The 17,098-nt window shown below is 39.4% G+C and overlaps 1 protein-coding gene across 7 annotated transcripts in view; it reads left to right on the top strand.

Moving 5' to 3' along the window:
* The first annotated feature begins 6,862 nt into the window (after positions 1-6,862).
* LOC109412544 (ras-like GTP-binding protein Rho1) overlaps positions 6,863-17,098 on the top strand; it is a 73,439-nt gene continuing 63,203 nt past the window's right edge. The window contains exons 1-2 of one of the 7 annotated variants that reach the window (XM_029880063.2): positions 6,863-6,981; positions 8,632-8,807. In XM_029880063.2, coding sequence (XP_029735923.1) covers positions 8,768-8,807 — 40 coding nt within the window. In that variant the 5' untranslated portion in view covers positions 6,863-6,981; positions 8,632-8,767. Of the gene's footprint in view, positions 7,215-8,367; positions 8,516-8,631; positions 8,808-17,098 lie in introns of those variants that run through there. The other 6 variants (XM_019686182.3, XM_019686179.3, XM_019686180.3 and 3 more) reach the window with 6 other exon arrangements.

Here is a 17,098-nt window from a genome sequence, read left to right on the forward strand (position 1 = left end):
GCTGAAAGTTTTTATGTTTGGGAGTTTTTATTTGGGGTTCATAGACTATTTTGCTTCATATCGAAGGATTTCTTTTAATAGCTCCATTGCATGGTTGATTGTATCTTCTATTGGTTAGATAGAAATAAGAGTGCATGTGATGTTTACATTGATCAGCTGGAAATTTTCGTGCTGTTTTATGACGTCTTCTTCAAGGTTTCTTTTGTCAAAAGACGAAAATGACAGAACGAGTAACGATTTTTCAACGGTTTGAGGTTTAAATTTCTTGCCAATCTTGGAAACAGAGTGTCACGTCGGTTTGTCGGTGGTTGAATGTTCACTGGTTGGGGCAAAACTGGGCAAAACCCAACTAAAAAGCACTGTCAATGTCAAAATAGATGTCAAAACGAGTTTGACGTCTGACCGCCGTCGCATCACAGCTCCTGTATACAGAACGTTTCCGCAAGTATGTGAGTGTTCCGTGACGTATTTCTCGTCACTTGCGTGTGTCTAGAGCATTTTGATCAGTTGTCAGTTGCCCCAACGAACGAACACGATTCGCTAATCGGGGCGCAGTCGTGACCCATCCAGCGAATCCGGACTGTATTGGCTTCAAAAGTGTTGGGTGTTAATTTGATATAGGCCTTTTCAGTTGACAGGTCCGTGCATGCCACTGTTTACAACTGTCGAACAAAGGCGCAAACCTTGGCGCAAACGCTGAATTGACCAATCCAATTTCCTGTGTGGTAGTGGTTTGTGTTCAGATTTCCCGTGTTAATCTATCTTTAAGAACTTTGTAAACATCTTTTGTTCTCACGTATATGGATAGGCTTGCAGTAGTTTTAGTGAGACTTTTTTGGACAACTCAATTATCATTTTTATAAATAGGAGAACTGCCAAATCAGCTGATTTTAGACGTCAAATGAAAAGGCCCATTGCTAGGCCCATTGTGGGTTTACCGAGAGGTTTACCGGCTCCAAGACTGGCTCCTTGTATTCCACCGGTCACTTAAGGGGCCATCCATTACAGTTTCAACCCCACCCCGACTTCGGTTTCGCTTGTACTGAAGTTTGTTTGAAGTTGTTTGTTTACACATTTTCCGCTAATCCAGTTCCAACCCTTCCAACCCTGGTTAAAAAAGAAAAACGGCCTAAGTACGGGCAAAACCCGTACGATGGTCGCGTGACCTAGGTGGCAACCTCGGATGGTATAGGGCACTGCATTGTTTTGATTTTGTATGGGATTTTGACATTTCTTGGCTTTGTTGTTTACTAAATTTCTGTAAGAGTAAAAGAGAAGGAGAGAATTTCATGCAGTGCCTCATTGGTGCTGCTGTTGTTTTGTTTTTATTTTACTGTCGGTATCGATGAACGGAAAAGAGAAAAAAGTATTTTTGCCATCGATCAATCGTTCATATTATAAGATATTTGTTAGTGGAATGATTACAACAAAAGTTATAATAGTTTAATGATTGGACGATTAAAGTTGAAAATTTGGCATTATTCAGTATGTTTCAAGCACAGACAAACAGACGTAACACTTCGAACATTTTTCGATTCAAATAAATTCTCTCGGATTCTCCGACAGAACCACAGAATGATTCAAGTTCAAAACAAGTAATTGAAATTGTCTATTAACAATCGCTAAGATAAAGGAACCTTACGGCGTTAATTCAACTGCGACCGTATTCACTGTTCGCTAAAAGCGCTCCTGCTTCACTCCTTTATTTGTGCAATCATTTCTCCCACTAGATCGAGATCACTCAGCTGCGTCCCTTGTATTACTCGTATTAAAATCGTCCCACGAAGATAGGCAACTGTGACCGGTCGTCATCAATTATTCTTTGGTGAAGACCAGCCGACGCAAGGGAATATCCATACCGTACCGGTAGAGCATCTTCGATTTCTTCTTTGATGCGCATGTCCTGGGTGGATCAGATCGCAACTCCACTGGACCATTTCGCCAAACCGTGCCGATAGTTTGAGCCGTGAAACTGTTCAGTAAACTTTCACTGGATTTCTCCGATTCGCATGATTGTGATTTGAGCGGCGTTGCTTCGATAGGCCATCAATTTTGACACGCGCATCTTTTCGGCACAATCTTTGTGTTTCTTGGTGGGTGGTGATGGTGGCTTTTGCTGACGTACCTTCACAGGTCGATACTCCAGAATGCTTCGTGGCTTCGGCGTGGGAGCTTTCTCCGATTCGGAAGTTCGCGAATATCGGACCCGCTCGACTGGTGGTGACGAAGGAATCATCGCGATGCCTCAGGTCGCGATGGACGATCCTTACTAACGCGATGTAACTTTGGCACAAGTTCCGGCGATGAGCGGCCGTTAACAGTCATTGGACACCGGATGCATTGCGGGATGATTGCGTCCACTTTTTACAGTTTTCATATGCACCTCGGGGGGATGACGGCAACTGAAAGTGAAAAAGCATTAGTTTTTTAATAATTGTTTTATTACTTTAGTGTTATTTAAAATAAATTTATACCTTTCATTAAATTACGAAATTTTCGTACTCGATTTCGTATAATGAAGAGTCACTTTTTGTTCCCATGCACAATCAGCAGTCAGATCAAAACAAACACTGAACAAAATGATTCAGTTATTTCGATATAACTGACGTGCGTCCTTTTTTCTATTAATCCCGCCAAATCACCTTGAATCTTTTCAAATCTTTTTGAATCTTTTAAATTGATTCCAAAAAGATTACAGTGTCGCACCCCCTGAGTTTGGCTGACCACCAACCAGGTGGCGGTAGTGAGCAAACGTCAAACTCGAACAAAAACTATGCGAGCGCCACGGTTGGGCAGTTGGCCAACTATCAAATTTTGGAAAAGACCGTTAAATCGGTTTATGATGAGAATTATCAGAGTGTTACGTCTGTTTGTCTGTGTTTCAAATATCATAAGGCAATCTGACGTTTGATCATCTTTCTCTGTTTCGCTGCCGAGGAGGATAGGTTTGTTTTCATACGGAAACGTTTCCCTATGAAAATATTAAACATAAAATTGCTATCTTCTGTGGCTGCTTGAGAGAGAAGGGTGATGTACGCTAGATTGCCTTATACCACTTTTCATGATGATTCATTCAATGGTATATTAATAATTTTTAATAATATGGTTTTTGTACGCTCGGCAAATAACAATAGTTCTGGCGAGTTTTTTTTTCAACATTTAATCACTGCCACACTTTCAAAATGGGTAAAATGGTCTATTTGTGTTTCTGTGTCGTTATAATCGTCGGAAATCAGCACTTTTGAGTTCTAGCTTTTCGATCACTGTAGTAAGAAACAGCTACTTTTAGCGCTCGCCTTGCACCAGCCGTTGACTAATTACATGTACATTCGCAAATACTCATGAAAACTCACCTTCATTGGCTGTCACAGCATGCGAGGGGGCCAAAAGAAGATTGGTCATTGATAGTGGAAGGTTTCTTATTACTCTTAGGAATTATCCTACCGCAGCTTCTGTTATTTTAATCTCACCTACCCACTTCTCCAGGTGAAGAACTCTCACGCATTTGAGCCACCCGCGAGCACTGATCCGATTTAGAGTAGTAAGTAAACACCGCGCGAGAAGCAGTAGAAGCAACCTCGGAAATCACACGGTTCGATTCCCAATAGGTTCCTAAAAATAAAGACGAAATCTCACTTATATTGAATAATACGATCAAGCATGGTATTCTAATCGAAATTCTACTTTACTCGAACTTGAAAAACAAAGGAATAATGAGAAAATTCGAAACAAGTAAAATGGTAAATAGTTCTACTTTGACATTTGAGGTCAACCTCGTGTGACTGAGCTCGACATTTTTCGCACTGGGATTTCAAAAATGTTCCTATCTGATATACACTGTGAAAAAAAATCACTCAAAGTATGTGTTATAAGCTAGGGACGACACAGAAGGCTAACAAAATAAAAATTATATATTTTCAACTACGGTTAATAAAAACGTCAAAAAATGAGTAAAAATGTACTCTTGAACCATATATTATGGTTTAAAACAAGAATCCCGATAGGACTTTAGGAGCCTATTCAAGAAAATAAACACAAAAAACCGCAAAAGTTAATAATGATTCACGTAATCGTAGACAAATTTAAAAGTGCCCGACAAATGCCCGCAGGGGTGTTTTTTTTTCTCAGTCGGTAAAACAGATGTGGTGAAATATTTCCGTTTCGTTTTTATTATTCGCTGTATAATAATGTTGATGATAAAGCGATCATAACATGTGTGGTAGTTTCGATGCCATCGAGTAGGCGGTGTGGTTGTGATGGATCGTATTGCACAAGCTGTCAACAAGAATGGATGTGAAAACTCCACATTGGCGACAAGGTTGGGATTCAGGACGGATCCATTGGCCGTATTAGACGAAAGAAGTGCTGCAGCAGATGATGAAAAGGTTAAGCCATGTTTCCTGCTGAAGACTTTGAACATCCGAATCATCTGTTGAAGCGTGCCTACAAGATTAAGTTCTTTTCCTGCACCTGCCGAAATACGCATCAAGTTACAGTACCACAAGCTTCTCTTTGGCAAGACTGAAGTTGCTATAAAGAAAATCCGGAAGAAACTGATCCTTACCTCGTTTTCTGGCCCAGGATGGAAGATAGGAAGATCGTTACATCATCGGTAAGAAGGAGGAAGTTTGGTAATTATATATACTGTCTGATTCCCGACGGATAGCATCTGATCGGGTCAGACAAAACAAAATCTTGCCCTGAAGTAGGCAAAGGGATATAAATCCGGCCAGTATAGCCGGGAATGAAAAAAACAAAAGTTGCCGTAGCAACGGATACGATCCGTTGGGGCTAGAAATAAAATGCTCACCTCAAAAGGGAGCTACCGTAGCGGCAGATACGATCTGTCGGGTCCAGGGTCGGGTCCGGTTGTTGTCAGAAAAGAAGCTCGCCTTAGTAGGGAGCTGCTGAAGCGACGGATTCGATCTGTCGGGTCCAGCGACAAATTGCTCACCTTAGAAGGGAGCAACCGTAGCGGCAGTTTCGAGCTGTCGGGTCCGGTGGTTGAGAAAAAGCTCGCCTTTGAAGGGAGCTGCTGAAGCGATGGATTCGATCCATTGGGTCCAGCGTTAAGAATGCTCGTATAAAAAAGAGCAACCGTAGCGGCAGTTTCGAGCTGTCGGGTCCGGTGGTTGGTTAAAAAAACAGATAAGAGTTGCTGAAATAACGGACTCAATCTGTCGAGTCCACGAGAGTTGCTGGTATTATAAGGCAACAACTGAAGTGGCAGTTTCAAGCTGTCAGATCCGGTAATTGTAAAAATGTAACAAATCTTATCTGCCCTGTTCAGAAAACATTGTAATAATATTGATTACAGCAAATGCATAAATCAAAAACGCTGTGCTCTACGCTGTAGTTCATTGCTGAGTTACGTGGCAATGCTAAACCGGCTAAACCAAATGATAACGAGGATAAATTATCAAAAACGCATGATATCGTGGAACGTGCGGTACAACAATGGGAATAACTTAAGGCTGAAATAATGAACCAATTCGTAATTAACTGAATCATTCTTCTTCATTCAGTGCAGAATAAAAAAAATGATTTTCGGTAAATAAAGAGAGAACAAATGAACATTTTGACCAAACAAGAAAATTAATTCAAACTAATAAAATCAAAAAAAAAATGTTTCTCTGTAAGAATACCAATTAAAAATAAGAGTTCCGCATCTTTATCTGTAGCAGCCAAGACTAGAACGATATAGCTGTCACTGCTGAACTTGGCCAAATATCAACGGTGTAAGACGTTCTTGTAGACCACTATGAAACATCGAAGCCCAACATGAAAGAAAAGAAGATGTGGTAGTTTCGATGCCATCGAGTAGGCGGTGTGGTTGTGATGGATCGTATTGCACAAGCTGTCAACAAGAATGGATGTGAAAACTCCACAACATGTATGATTCCACAAAATTTTTGTTCGAGAAAAATGGCATTTTTGAATGGTAACGATACTTAACAACCCATTCGGTCTTTGATCGAAACACCGAAAATGATAACTGCTATCATGAATAAGATATGTCGTATCATCTATGTATCATCCAGTTTACGTAACACGTATGATCAGAAAATGATACACTGTTGAATTGGTGTATGATACCATTTTATTCGGGACAACAGTTCAGGCCAAACATGTCTAAAGGTTCAATCTGCAGAAGAGAGGCTCTCTTTGATTTCTCTCTCTTTCGTTAATATCTCAGCTGTTTATCTAGGGGCAAGACACTGTGCGAACGAGAGTTACTCTGAGAAATTCTAAGTAACTCTTTTTATCAATGATCGACGAAATATGTCGAAAACACCCCTAAAACTGCAAGAAAAGCGGGATATCGGGCAATATTGTTTTGTTTTTGCGATAGTATCAAGCAATACTCAAGTAAAACGGCAGCAATCCGGAGAAATTCTGAGCAACTCTGTGAAGGAAAATGTACTCTCCAGCACAGTGTCTTGCCCCAAGCTGTTTATTTGTATTTTGATTGCCTCCTTGCATTGAACGATGGTCAAAACAATCGTCTTTTGATTTGTACTGCAAAATTAGTTGAAAAATGTACCATTACATTGCAATAATTGAAAGAGTTAACAAAGAGAGCCTCTCAAATGCAGATAGGACCTATTGAAATGTTTGGCCTGAGTTTTTTCTGTGAGACTTGAAAAAACATAACAATATTTTAACTGCTTAACAACCCAATTAAGCAATCGATTCTATTAAATCTAAGCACCCCTACCTAGTTTGTCTCGCCGCGATGAATCTAAAACTGAGTGCCTATCTGTGTAGTGGTGTCGTAGTGTAGTGGTAAGATGCGTACGTACACAACCGTTAGCTTCTCCTGCTGCGGATGACGGAAAGCAACAGCATCTGGCTGGCAGGCAGCTTGCTGCCAACTGATAGGCCAGAGGACATTCATTCGAGTGAAAACAGTCTGCGGCTGAAATTGTGAACGAGTGCTTACGCGATTCGTTACGTCCCCATCGTACGCCGTCGTTCGTTGTGAGTTTTTTTTTGTGAACGGGCACGCCATTATTGCCATTGAAAGGTGCGGTTTTTTTCTTTCTATTGAGCAGTTCTATTGTGCGGGATAGTTTAGTTCTTTAGTGTGATTTTAAAGTGGAATTGGCTGAGACTAGCGAGTCTCGAAATCGTAAGACGGAATATTATTCGAGTGGAACCTCTGGCGTACGCAGAGAAAAAGCAGCGCACATTGGGAAAAGGCATTCCGAAAGGTGGGAAAAATCAACATTTTTGTCCTGGAGATCATGTTAGAAGACCAATACGCCAATACCGTATTTAAAAAAAAATCAAGAATTAAATGGTGATAGTACCGTGTTCGAAGGCATACCCCTGAAGTGAATTGTGATGTCTGTTTGAACCGATATCTCCCAAAATATTAAGTTTTCAACTATTTTGCGTGGTATAGATTGAAAGTGGTGAATATTTCACTGGAATTCCAACATTTAGAATCATTATTGACAATGATTTTGATAGCCACACAGGCTTGAATATATAATAAAGGAATAGTAGAGCCCATAGTTGGCATTCGATTTGAATAGGTCATATGTTTGCTGTGATTACTATGCTGATACGACTTATTCAAATGGAACGTTTATATAGCCGATGCGGTAAGTGCACAGGTATTCATCATGAAACAGCTGAGTGTAACGAGTTCGGTTCCTGGTCTGTTCTGATAATACCAGCAACCACACTTACGAACAAGGATGCGCTTAGTGCATTCAAGTGTTTTTCTTTTCTTTTTTTTAATATATAATAATCTTCTGCAAAGATAAGATGTACTAGGCAAGTACTGATCGCTTGAAATAGTGTTTGGAACTCCGACATTAATGGTTGTATTCTTCTTAATATATTTCCTGAACAATGAATAAGCAACATATTCATTATCAGAAGTTTATTCATCATACATTCATAATTGTATAGTAATTAAAGTTAATCATAGAAAAATATCTTACGATATATAAATAAAAACCTGATATTTTGAGGAAAATCGGGGTAAACAGACATCATAATTCACTCCAGGGGCGTGCGTCTGTCGTACATGCTACTACCACCATTCAATTCTTGAGAAATAAATCTTTCGACGAATCTGGCGTTCGATTTAAATTGGTTGTATGTTTGCTGTGATTCCTATGTTGATACGACCTATTCAAATCGAACGCCAGAAATGTGTAGGTCCTCTAATCTGGCATTTTATCGGGAAATCAAAACATTTTTCCTCCATTGACATATCTTTTTCCCAATGTGCAGTGTATCATTTTGATCGAAGAAGGCGTTGTCGCGTCTGCACGGGTTGCTTGTGTGCGAGAGGAGTGCTTGTCTGTGGATTCGCGTCTATGGCACTTGGATAGTGTCATGGTGTCATCGTTTCTGCGCTTGCTGTGATTCAAGTGTTTTTATTGCAAGCAGTGCTTTTAGAGTGAGAAATTGCTAAATAGGAATAGTTCCTAAACATAAGCTTATTTTGAAATCCAAGACGGCGACAAAAGTGAAAAAATAGAAAAAGAGAAAAGAGGTACCTTCTCTTCTCCACACCTACACACCAGTCTATCATCATCACCAAGCTGCAGTCTACTGTCTTGTTCTCTCCTATTTCATTATTACTACTATACTGTGTCTTTTGCTGTATAGCTCTTCTATCTTGTGTGTGTAAACGTACGTACATTTTTGGTGTCTGGAATCTGGAGGAAAACAATTCACAGAAAAGGCGATCTCGTGCATAAAAAGTGTCCAACCCCTTGCATGTGTGCTGTCCGGCAGTAAAGTAATGTGGTGTTTTTCATGCGTTTCTGCTCCAGCTAATTCAGGTATTTTCCACTCTTCTATACTTTCTTCATACATACAAATCAAGCCACGCATTTTTCGATATTAGTCCCACACATCTACGTTCGCTTATTTTCTAGCTAAACTATCTAATTGTTTTATAGTGTATGAGTTGTTTTTGCTTAATCAGATCTATCATGTGTCAGCAAAAGCCAAAAGTATGCATTTTGTGCAGTTATATCGCTTACTCGTTTTCACTACAGGATTTGGTCAATACCCATGAATTTTGGCAGCATTTTAACCATTTTAGACTGTTAGCCAAAAATAAACAAAGTTTAGATCGGAGCCCTATATTATTATATACTATCTACTAAAGACTGTCTGCTTGTTGTAGTTTTGTCAATTTCGGGATGGTTTTGTTACATTTTCCTAATAATTTTTCAAATCTGACGACCTTCTCCTAGATATTGGAATATTTTTGGGCTAGCTGTCTTGAAATGGTTACTACATGCAAATGTAATAATTCAAAATAAGTCTAGAATAACGCCAAATAAAATAACATCACCGCAAATACAAACAGACTACTGTTTAAACCAAAGTTATGTTAGCTTTTGACAATTAATTTTTTTTTTTTCCAAGTTTTGTCATTCATTTGGAGAGATTCCGGCATTAGAGAGATTTCTAGCCCGGTACTGGTTCATCTTTTAGAAAAGTAAATTCATTAAAAGACGTTTAAGTTCAGTAAAAATATACAAAACTAGCTGTACCCGGCAAACGTTGTCTTGCCTACTGCGTTTTTTTGATGCAGTCACTAAATGTATGGAAAATCGATTTTCAAAAACTCTCAGTTTTTCCTTGCTTTTTTGCCTCATAAACCTTCCTTGGGTGAAAACTAACAGATCAAAACAAAGTTGAGCCAAATCCGACGTTCCGTTCGCGAGTCATGAGCGGTCCCACGTATGCCACTGCATTTTTATATATATAGATTGGCGTCCTTGGAAAAATTATACAAATTATCGAGATCTCTTCCATGGTTTCTTCCGGGTTTTTTTGTTTCACAAATTCCTAAAGAGACCCAGGATTTTCTTCAAGATTCCCTCAGGATGCCTTCAAGAATGTTTTAGTAATTGCTTCCCGCTTCCGGGGTTCTCGTTCTACAAACAAAAAATCCACCAGGAATTCCATCAGTAATTGTTCCAGAGATTCCTACACAGATACTTCCAGGAATCCATCCGAGATTTCTACAGGAACTCCCCGGGTTTCTTTCAGCAATTAATAAATGAATTCTCTCTGTAATTCCTCCCGAGGATCCTCCAGCAGCTCATCTAGAAAATCCACTCGGATTTCCTACGGACATTCTTCCAGGAATTACTGCCGAGAGTGCTTCAGAGAGTGCATTCACCCAGAATGTTTTGCCGAGATTCCTCTTGGAATTCCTTTTAGGGTTCCTCTAAGAATTCTTCCCCGGATTCTAACAGGAATTCCTCCCGGGATTTCTCCCGGGAATCGTCCTGGAATTTCTCCAGGATTTCCGCCAGGAATTTCTTCAGATGTTTCTCTCGGGGTTCCTCCAGGAATTCCTCCCGGGATATAAAATTTGAATGCTAACAGTCATCAACTAATTGCCGAGAAGGACAACTGGATGACTGAAAGGCTAAAATATAAACGACTCATAAAAAAGTTATCATTTTCCATAACAAAATCAGAAATTGCCAATAAAGAAGTAGGGGTGGGAGCAATAATTAGCTACAATATTTCCATAAACAAATCAAAAAGTGCATAAATAAATCAAAACTTTCCATAAATAATTGATTTTCGAGCAATAAAAAATGTCAGAATTTCCACAAATAAATCAACAATTGCAATAAAAAACTATATTTTTTCCAAAAAAAAAAAGTTTATATTTTCCATAAATAAATCTGATTTTTCCATAAATAATTTGAAAATTACCAATTGAAAAACATGAAGAAAGCAATTGAAAATTTAGCAATAAATACGAACTAATGAGCAAAGTAAAAGTATCGGTCGAGCCATGCGGCGAAGCCGCATAGAAGATTGAGGAACTGAGGCGGCAGATGGCCGCCGAAGTTTCCGAAATCCGATGCGCCGTAACTGCGTCGATTCGGTTCTAGGCAATCCACAGATCCAAGAATTTGCCCGGTATAATGCGAACCGAGATGTTATCCTTTTTTAAAGTCCGACGAGCGTTAGCGAGTTCGGACAGCAAGCGATTTCTGTTAAATTGCACAATAGTTTCAGTTTTTCTATCATAGTTCTATGATGTAATATGTTCGAAATTTTTTGTTGGAAAAATATAGTTTTTTATTGCTCGAAAATCAATTATTTATGGGAAGTTTTGATTTATTTATGCGCTTTTTGAATTGTTTATGGAACTTTTATAGTTTATTATTGCTTCCACCCCTATTTATTTATTGGCAATTTTCGAATTATTTATGGAACATTTTTAATTTATTATGGGACGATTAATTGGCTGCCATGACTGAAAACCTGAAAATTTCAACTTGTCAAAAAGTTGTTAAAGTCAAATCGAATCAAAATTTTTAACTTGGCGAAAAGTTGCTAGAACAAATTGAACCCACAACAATCTCATTGTAAAATAAACGTATAACAACCCAGATCACGGGAGATCTCAACTTATTCTAATTATCTGATTTCAGAGTAGGTGCATTAAATTGGCATGAATGTTTTCTTCTTTTAGAAGGAACTGGAGAGATAGATCTGACAGGTAGTCCAAAATATGTTCACATCTGATTATGTTGAACATACTTTGGCCATACCTCAAACCACCATTTTAGTAAATATTATCGCTCCACCGAGGTTAAGAACAATTTATTTTGATTTCTTACAAGGCCCTAACTACATTCACATAAAATAAATATTTATTTGTAAAATTTAATACCTCTTCGAAGCCAACTACAAATTTGTCACCTTCTTTGTTTTTGCTGCTTTCCCGTGTGTTTCATTGGAAGTGAACACATTTTCTCTATTTTTGATACTAAACAGCATATTTAACTGACATCCAGAATAAAGGTCATCACATAGTTGAATACTTTTCGTGTTCCAATAAAATTGTACCAAGATTTAGTAGAAATTATGTGATAAATATCATAAAACTCCCTAGGTGGGCCAAAATACCTCCACTACCCTAGACAGAAACCTAGTGAACCCGGTGTTTGCTACTTTCAGTAAAAAATGAAATGGCAAACTCGCGTGTCATGCCTCGAGCCTGTGTGCTTGTTAACAACGCAATCGTTGCTACACTCATTTCTGAACTAACCAGCAGTGATGTATGTGCTGTCACAATTAATGTTTCTGTTGGAAATCTCGACAGGAAATACATCTATTGTTCGGTGTATTTACCGCATGATGAATCTTTCAAACAAGTCATCGCATACTGTACTTCAAAGGGCCTTCCGCTGATTGTTGGCATTGATGCTAAAGTAGTACAGATCTTAGATTGCTTAACATAGGCAATCGTCCAACCTTCATGGTATCTGCTAGAGAGGAAGTGTTAGACATAACGCTTTGCTCTATCGATCGATCAACGATAAAATCTGACTATACATGTCAATGATTTCTCCTCCATGACTGATCTGAGCTGGTACCAATTGCTCTGAGATCCAAATGAATAAGGGCTGGGACACGCCACTTATTCTCAAAGTGCAATTTAAGCAGCTCATACATTCTTGATCAATAACGACGCCGGCCACGTCCTTATAGTCAGTTGGGAAGGGAAAGGAATGTGTTAGACTTTGCTGGTTGGTGCAACTAAAGACCGAGTGCACCTCTGCATTCCCACAACCAGCACGGATTGGGGTATTTGTTAGATGGAAAGGATGGGAGATCTGGGAGTCACCGTTGGGTCGGTGATGCGTTCCATGGATAGGGGTTTGTTTCGGCCAGGATGTCTTGCCCCACGTTGTGATTGATTTAATTTGGTTCCGGGCGACCGGAAAGAAATGATACGCGACTACTGAACTTGACTATTTATTCCTACCATTGTGCGGCAGTGCTCCACACGGCGGTGATATGACGATACACACTACATTCAGGGTTGTGCAGTCGCCTTTTATAGGTGACTGCTAGTACGGAAAAATATGAACACAAAACAGAGGTACAAAATGTATAGAATGAATAGCAGCTGTGTGCTGCTCTGCTGCATGCATGGAGCCGACTTTGTTTTTTCAATTCGTTTCTGGTTCTAGCGATGGCTATGAACATCATTGGCGGAGCCAGCATTTTCTTTTCTCTTACTCACTCTCCTAAACATGCACGAGACAGAGAAAGATAGAAGAGGGGGCAGCTTGCCTCCTCTTTCATCCCGCTCTTTATCGTATATGTTTAGGAGAGTGAGTAAGAAAAAAGATAAAGCTGGCTCCGCCAATGATGAACATATGAATATACATGATTTGTATATGTAAAGAAGAGAGAGCAAGAAAAAGTGGATAGAAAGATACAAAGTAGGATGAAAGGGACGGGCCAGGTATTGAACCCATGACATTCTGCATACGAATCAGAAACGGTAGCCACTAGACCACCAAGCCCGTCTCAAGTCAGACATAACGCTTTGCTCTAGTAGAACTAGTCACGAGCTGGCATGTGTCAGATGAAGAATCTTTATCTAACCATCGCTACATTTTTTTTATGAACATGTGAATGTTACTTCACAAACCTTGCGTTTCAGGAATCCCTGGTCAACCAACTGGGATCTCTTTACTCTATTGACTCTCCAAGTGAGTTATATGATGCCGTTGATACAACAACGACTTTCATCATGGAAGCTTGTGAAGACTACAAGAGTTCTGTGAAGACTACAAGAGCGGCGCTTGGTGGAACTCTTATCTGGCGAAGTTCAGGAAACAATGTAGAAAGAGTTGGAACAGATGACGGTCGGCTGGTTCGAAGGCTTTCAGGTCGGCTCGCAAGGCCTACAAGATCTCGAACGTTTTCCAATTGGATTTAAGACATGCTCAGTTTGTAAGTGTTTGTGGATGCCCCTAAGGGGGAGTCTTGTCACCGCTTTTGTGGAATCTCGTAGCAGATACGCTATTGAGGCAACTCAATAATAGCGGCTTTCCTACTCATGGTTTTGACGGCGACTATCTAACATTGTTAGCTGGTATGAGCATCAGCACCCTCCTCGACCTGATGCAAAGCGCGCTTCAGGTAGTTGAGGGCTGCTGTCGCCAATATGGCCTTTCGATAAATCCGAGTTATACATCTATTGTTGTTTCCACGAAAAAGCGAAACCGTAATGGTCGAACTTGCGTCTCTTTGATTCTGAAATGTGACTGAACAGGTAAAGTACGTTGGAGTACGTTGATTCCAAGCTTTCTTGGATGCCTCACATCGAGAATCAAGAAAGCTTGTATGGCCTTCGGGCAATGCCGGCGTACCTTGGCTTGGGTACAACTTGGGGTCTAAAACCCAAGTATATCACATGGATTTACACAACTGTTGTTCGAATAATATTGTCCTATGGATGTCTCGGACGCCATCAGTGTAACGATGGCTCCCTTCTCAAAATCGAGCAGGTGCTGGTGTTTATTCTCGTGAGCTAAGGCTGTATCAGTTTTACTCACTTGGTAGACGCTGCACCGTTTTTTAGGCCAACATGTGCGGAGTGCAATCAGCACTTCAGCAGCACGTAATTGGCAAAGTAATATACACTGTGGTGCATAATTGATTGGACAAACGCCGATTTTCATACAAAATTACCAACTTTGAGATACTGTAACTAACTATGATTTGCTTCGATGGATTAAGCTCAACTTTTGACATATAGCTAATTATATTTATATGATTTTGCGTAAACGAAGTACAAAACGTTTCCGTTTACAGATCTGGGTGTGACAAGGCGTTCAAAATGTGCAAAAGTGATCGGACAACGGTACCCCTTTGATTTATACGCGTGTCGCTGTCCGATCACCTGTGAATGAAAACATTTTGTACTTCGTATACGAAAAAAATCAACATATTTGTAGTTTCGTGTCAAAAATTGAACTCAATCCTTCAAAGCAAAACATCAAGGGGACGGCAACCTATTTTTTCACTATGGAGTTTGACAGGTTGAATTGTGCCTCCTTACGCGGAGCATAAATTTATGCTCCAGCCAAAATATTCACCAACACAGTCGTGAAATGTGAATGTTTACCTTTTCACGAGGGATATCGGTGCAAAACGCTTACATCACATGAGACCTCATAAAAATGCTGATCATGAAAAAGCGGCATTAATTGATAATTTTCAATTTCAGAGTGTCGGTGTTTAGGTAAAGTTCCTACAGCGAGTGGGAATTGCTTGTGAAAAGACACACAACACCTCTTTCGCAAACTTTGTTCGCCGAAGTGCGTTTTTCCTTATGTTCTCCCGATACTGTATTGAGTGAATGTTGGTATTAGTGAGCACTGGTTGCACATGATAAGCGGCAACAAAATCAGATCACCGTAGCACCCCCGTGCAAAACATAGTTTTACAGCATCTCAAACTTGGCAATTTTGTATGAAAATCGGCGTTTGTTCGATCAATTATGCACCACCGTGTACTTCTGTTCAGATAACCAGGCAGCTTTAAAGCACTTTCTTCGGCTAACTCTAGGTCGAAGATAGTTATCGCTTGTCGAACTGTAATCGAGGAGCTGATTTTAGCAAATGCTGTTTACCTTGTATGGGTACCTGGCCATTCTTCCATCGCTGGAAAGGAATTGACTGATGAGTTAGCTCGCACTGGAGCATCACATGATTTCATTGGCCCTGATCCAGCTATTCAGATATCGAAGTATTGGGTAAAGCTTCAGATTCACACCTGGGCTGCCACTCAACATAAACAATACTGGAATAGTTTGGAGTTACGTCGTCAAACCAAATTGTATCGTACTGAACCATCTCCAAGGGTGGCGAAGTATCCTACAAATCTGTCAACGCAGAATTACAGAATGCAGGTCAAAGTATTGACTGACCGCCGACTTAGTTGTTTGAACCCACGCTTATGCGTTAGTACCCTCTTCCAGGGTATTTTTCCTGTTTCCCTACCTGTCCCTATTCCCATCCTAATATTTTTTTTCCTTTTCCTTCATGTAGATGATGAAATAGGCTTTTATTTTGGCAATGGCACAAATGTCCTAAATGGAGGATAACGTGCCTCTAAAGCCGGCCTTCTGATACCTGAGATCATTTTGGCAGGGGAACGTGTTTTTGGACGCTCGCTGCTATAACTCAGTCAATTTTGAACCAATTGAATTGATTTATAGACCACGGTGAGACACGTATGGTATCTAGTCATGTTTATAAATTTAATTCAATTGGTTACAACTTGACTGCGTTATAGCCCCCTGCCTAAATGGTCCTAGACCCCCCTGATAAAAAATATCATAAAAATACGATAAATTTTATTGTTACAACACCATTTTTTCGAAAAATATTTAATGGTGAATTGTATTGTAATTTACACGGCACACTCACCATCACCCCTATTGTTCTATACCATTCGGCGAATGGTAAATGGCACTTTAACAATAAAAAATGGTGGTCGTTATGTATCTTAACCATCAAATTTTGAGAATATTTTCATACACTTTTTACAATAAAAATACAATAATATTTGTTGTTATTTGTAAGCAGTTTTAGCTTTTGAAAATCTATAGAATTTATATTTCCTGATAACATTTATATCCAGCATTTACGAGCACAAACGGCCGCCAGAATGATATGCACATTTTATGATAAGAATTAAACACTCTGATGTCTGTCTGGTATGTATTGCTTGGCAGCTATTGATAAGATCTATCGTCAATCTTTTCAAATAACTGCCAAATATCACAAGTCAGACCTCAGGTCGAGATCCATACCATAAATCGTTCACGATTCATGTGACCATTAGTATCTGTAAATTCTGGAGAAAAATGTTACCGAGAAATATGAATTCTTTGGTTTTTCAAAGGCGAAATCTGTTTACATAACAACAAATATTATTGCATGTTTATTTTAACATCGGTTCAATTGACCCCATTAAACTAATTGTATTTGTATTGTTATCAATGGTAGTTTACTATTTACTAGATTCCTTTAATTTATTGGAAAACATTAGAAAAATCATTGTTCATCTATTTCTTGTCGTAACGTCCTCACTTGGCTGAAACCTGCTTTTCAGCTAGTTTTCCATAAGTACTCCCTCAGTTATTCACTGAGAGCTTCTGCCAACACGGCTTGACGTCTGTCAGTCGTTAAAGTTTTAGCGAATAACATAACATCTACTGTACTCAAATTTAAAACGAAAACTAAAAAAAATATGTCAAGTGATTTTGTATTTGATTATA

The sequence above is a fragment of the Aedes albopictus genome, chromosome 2, assembly GCF_035046485.1.
Source record: "Aedes albopictus strain Foshan chromosome 2, AalbF5, whole genome shotgun sequence".
Taxonomy (NCBI): Eukaryota; Metazoa; Arthropoda; class Insecta; order Diptera; family Culicidae; genus Aedes; species Aedes albopictus.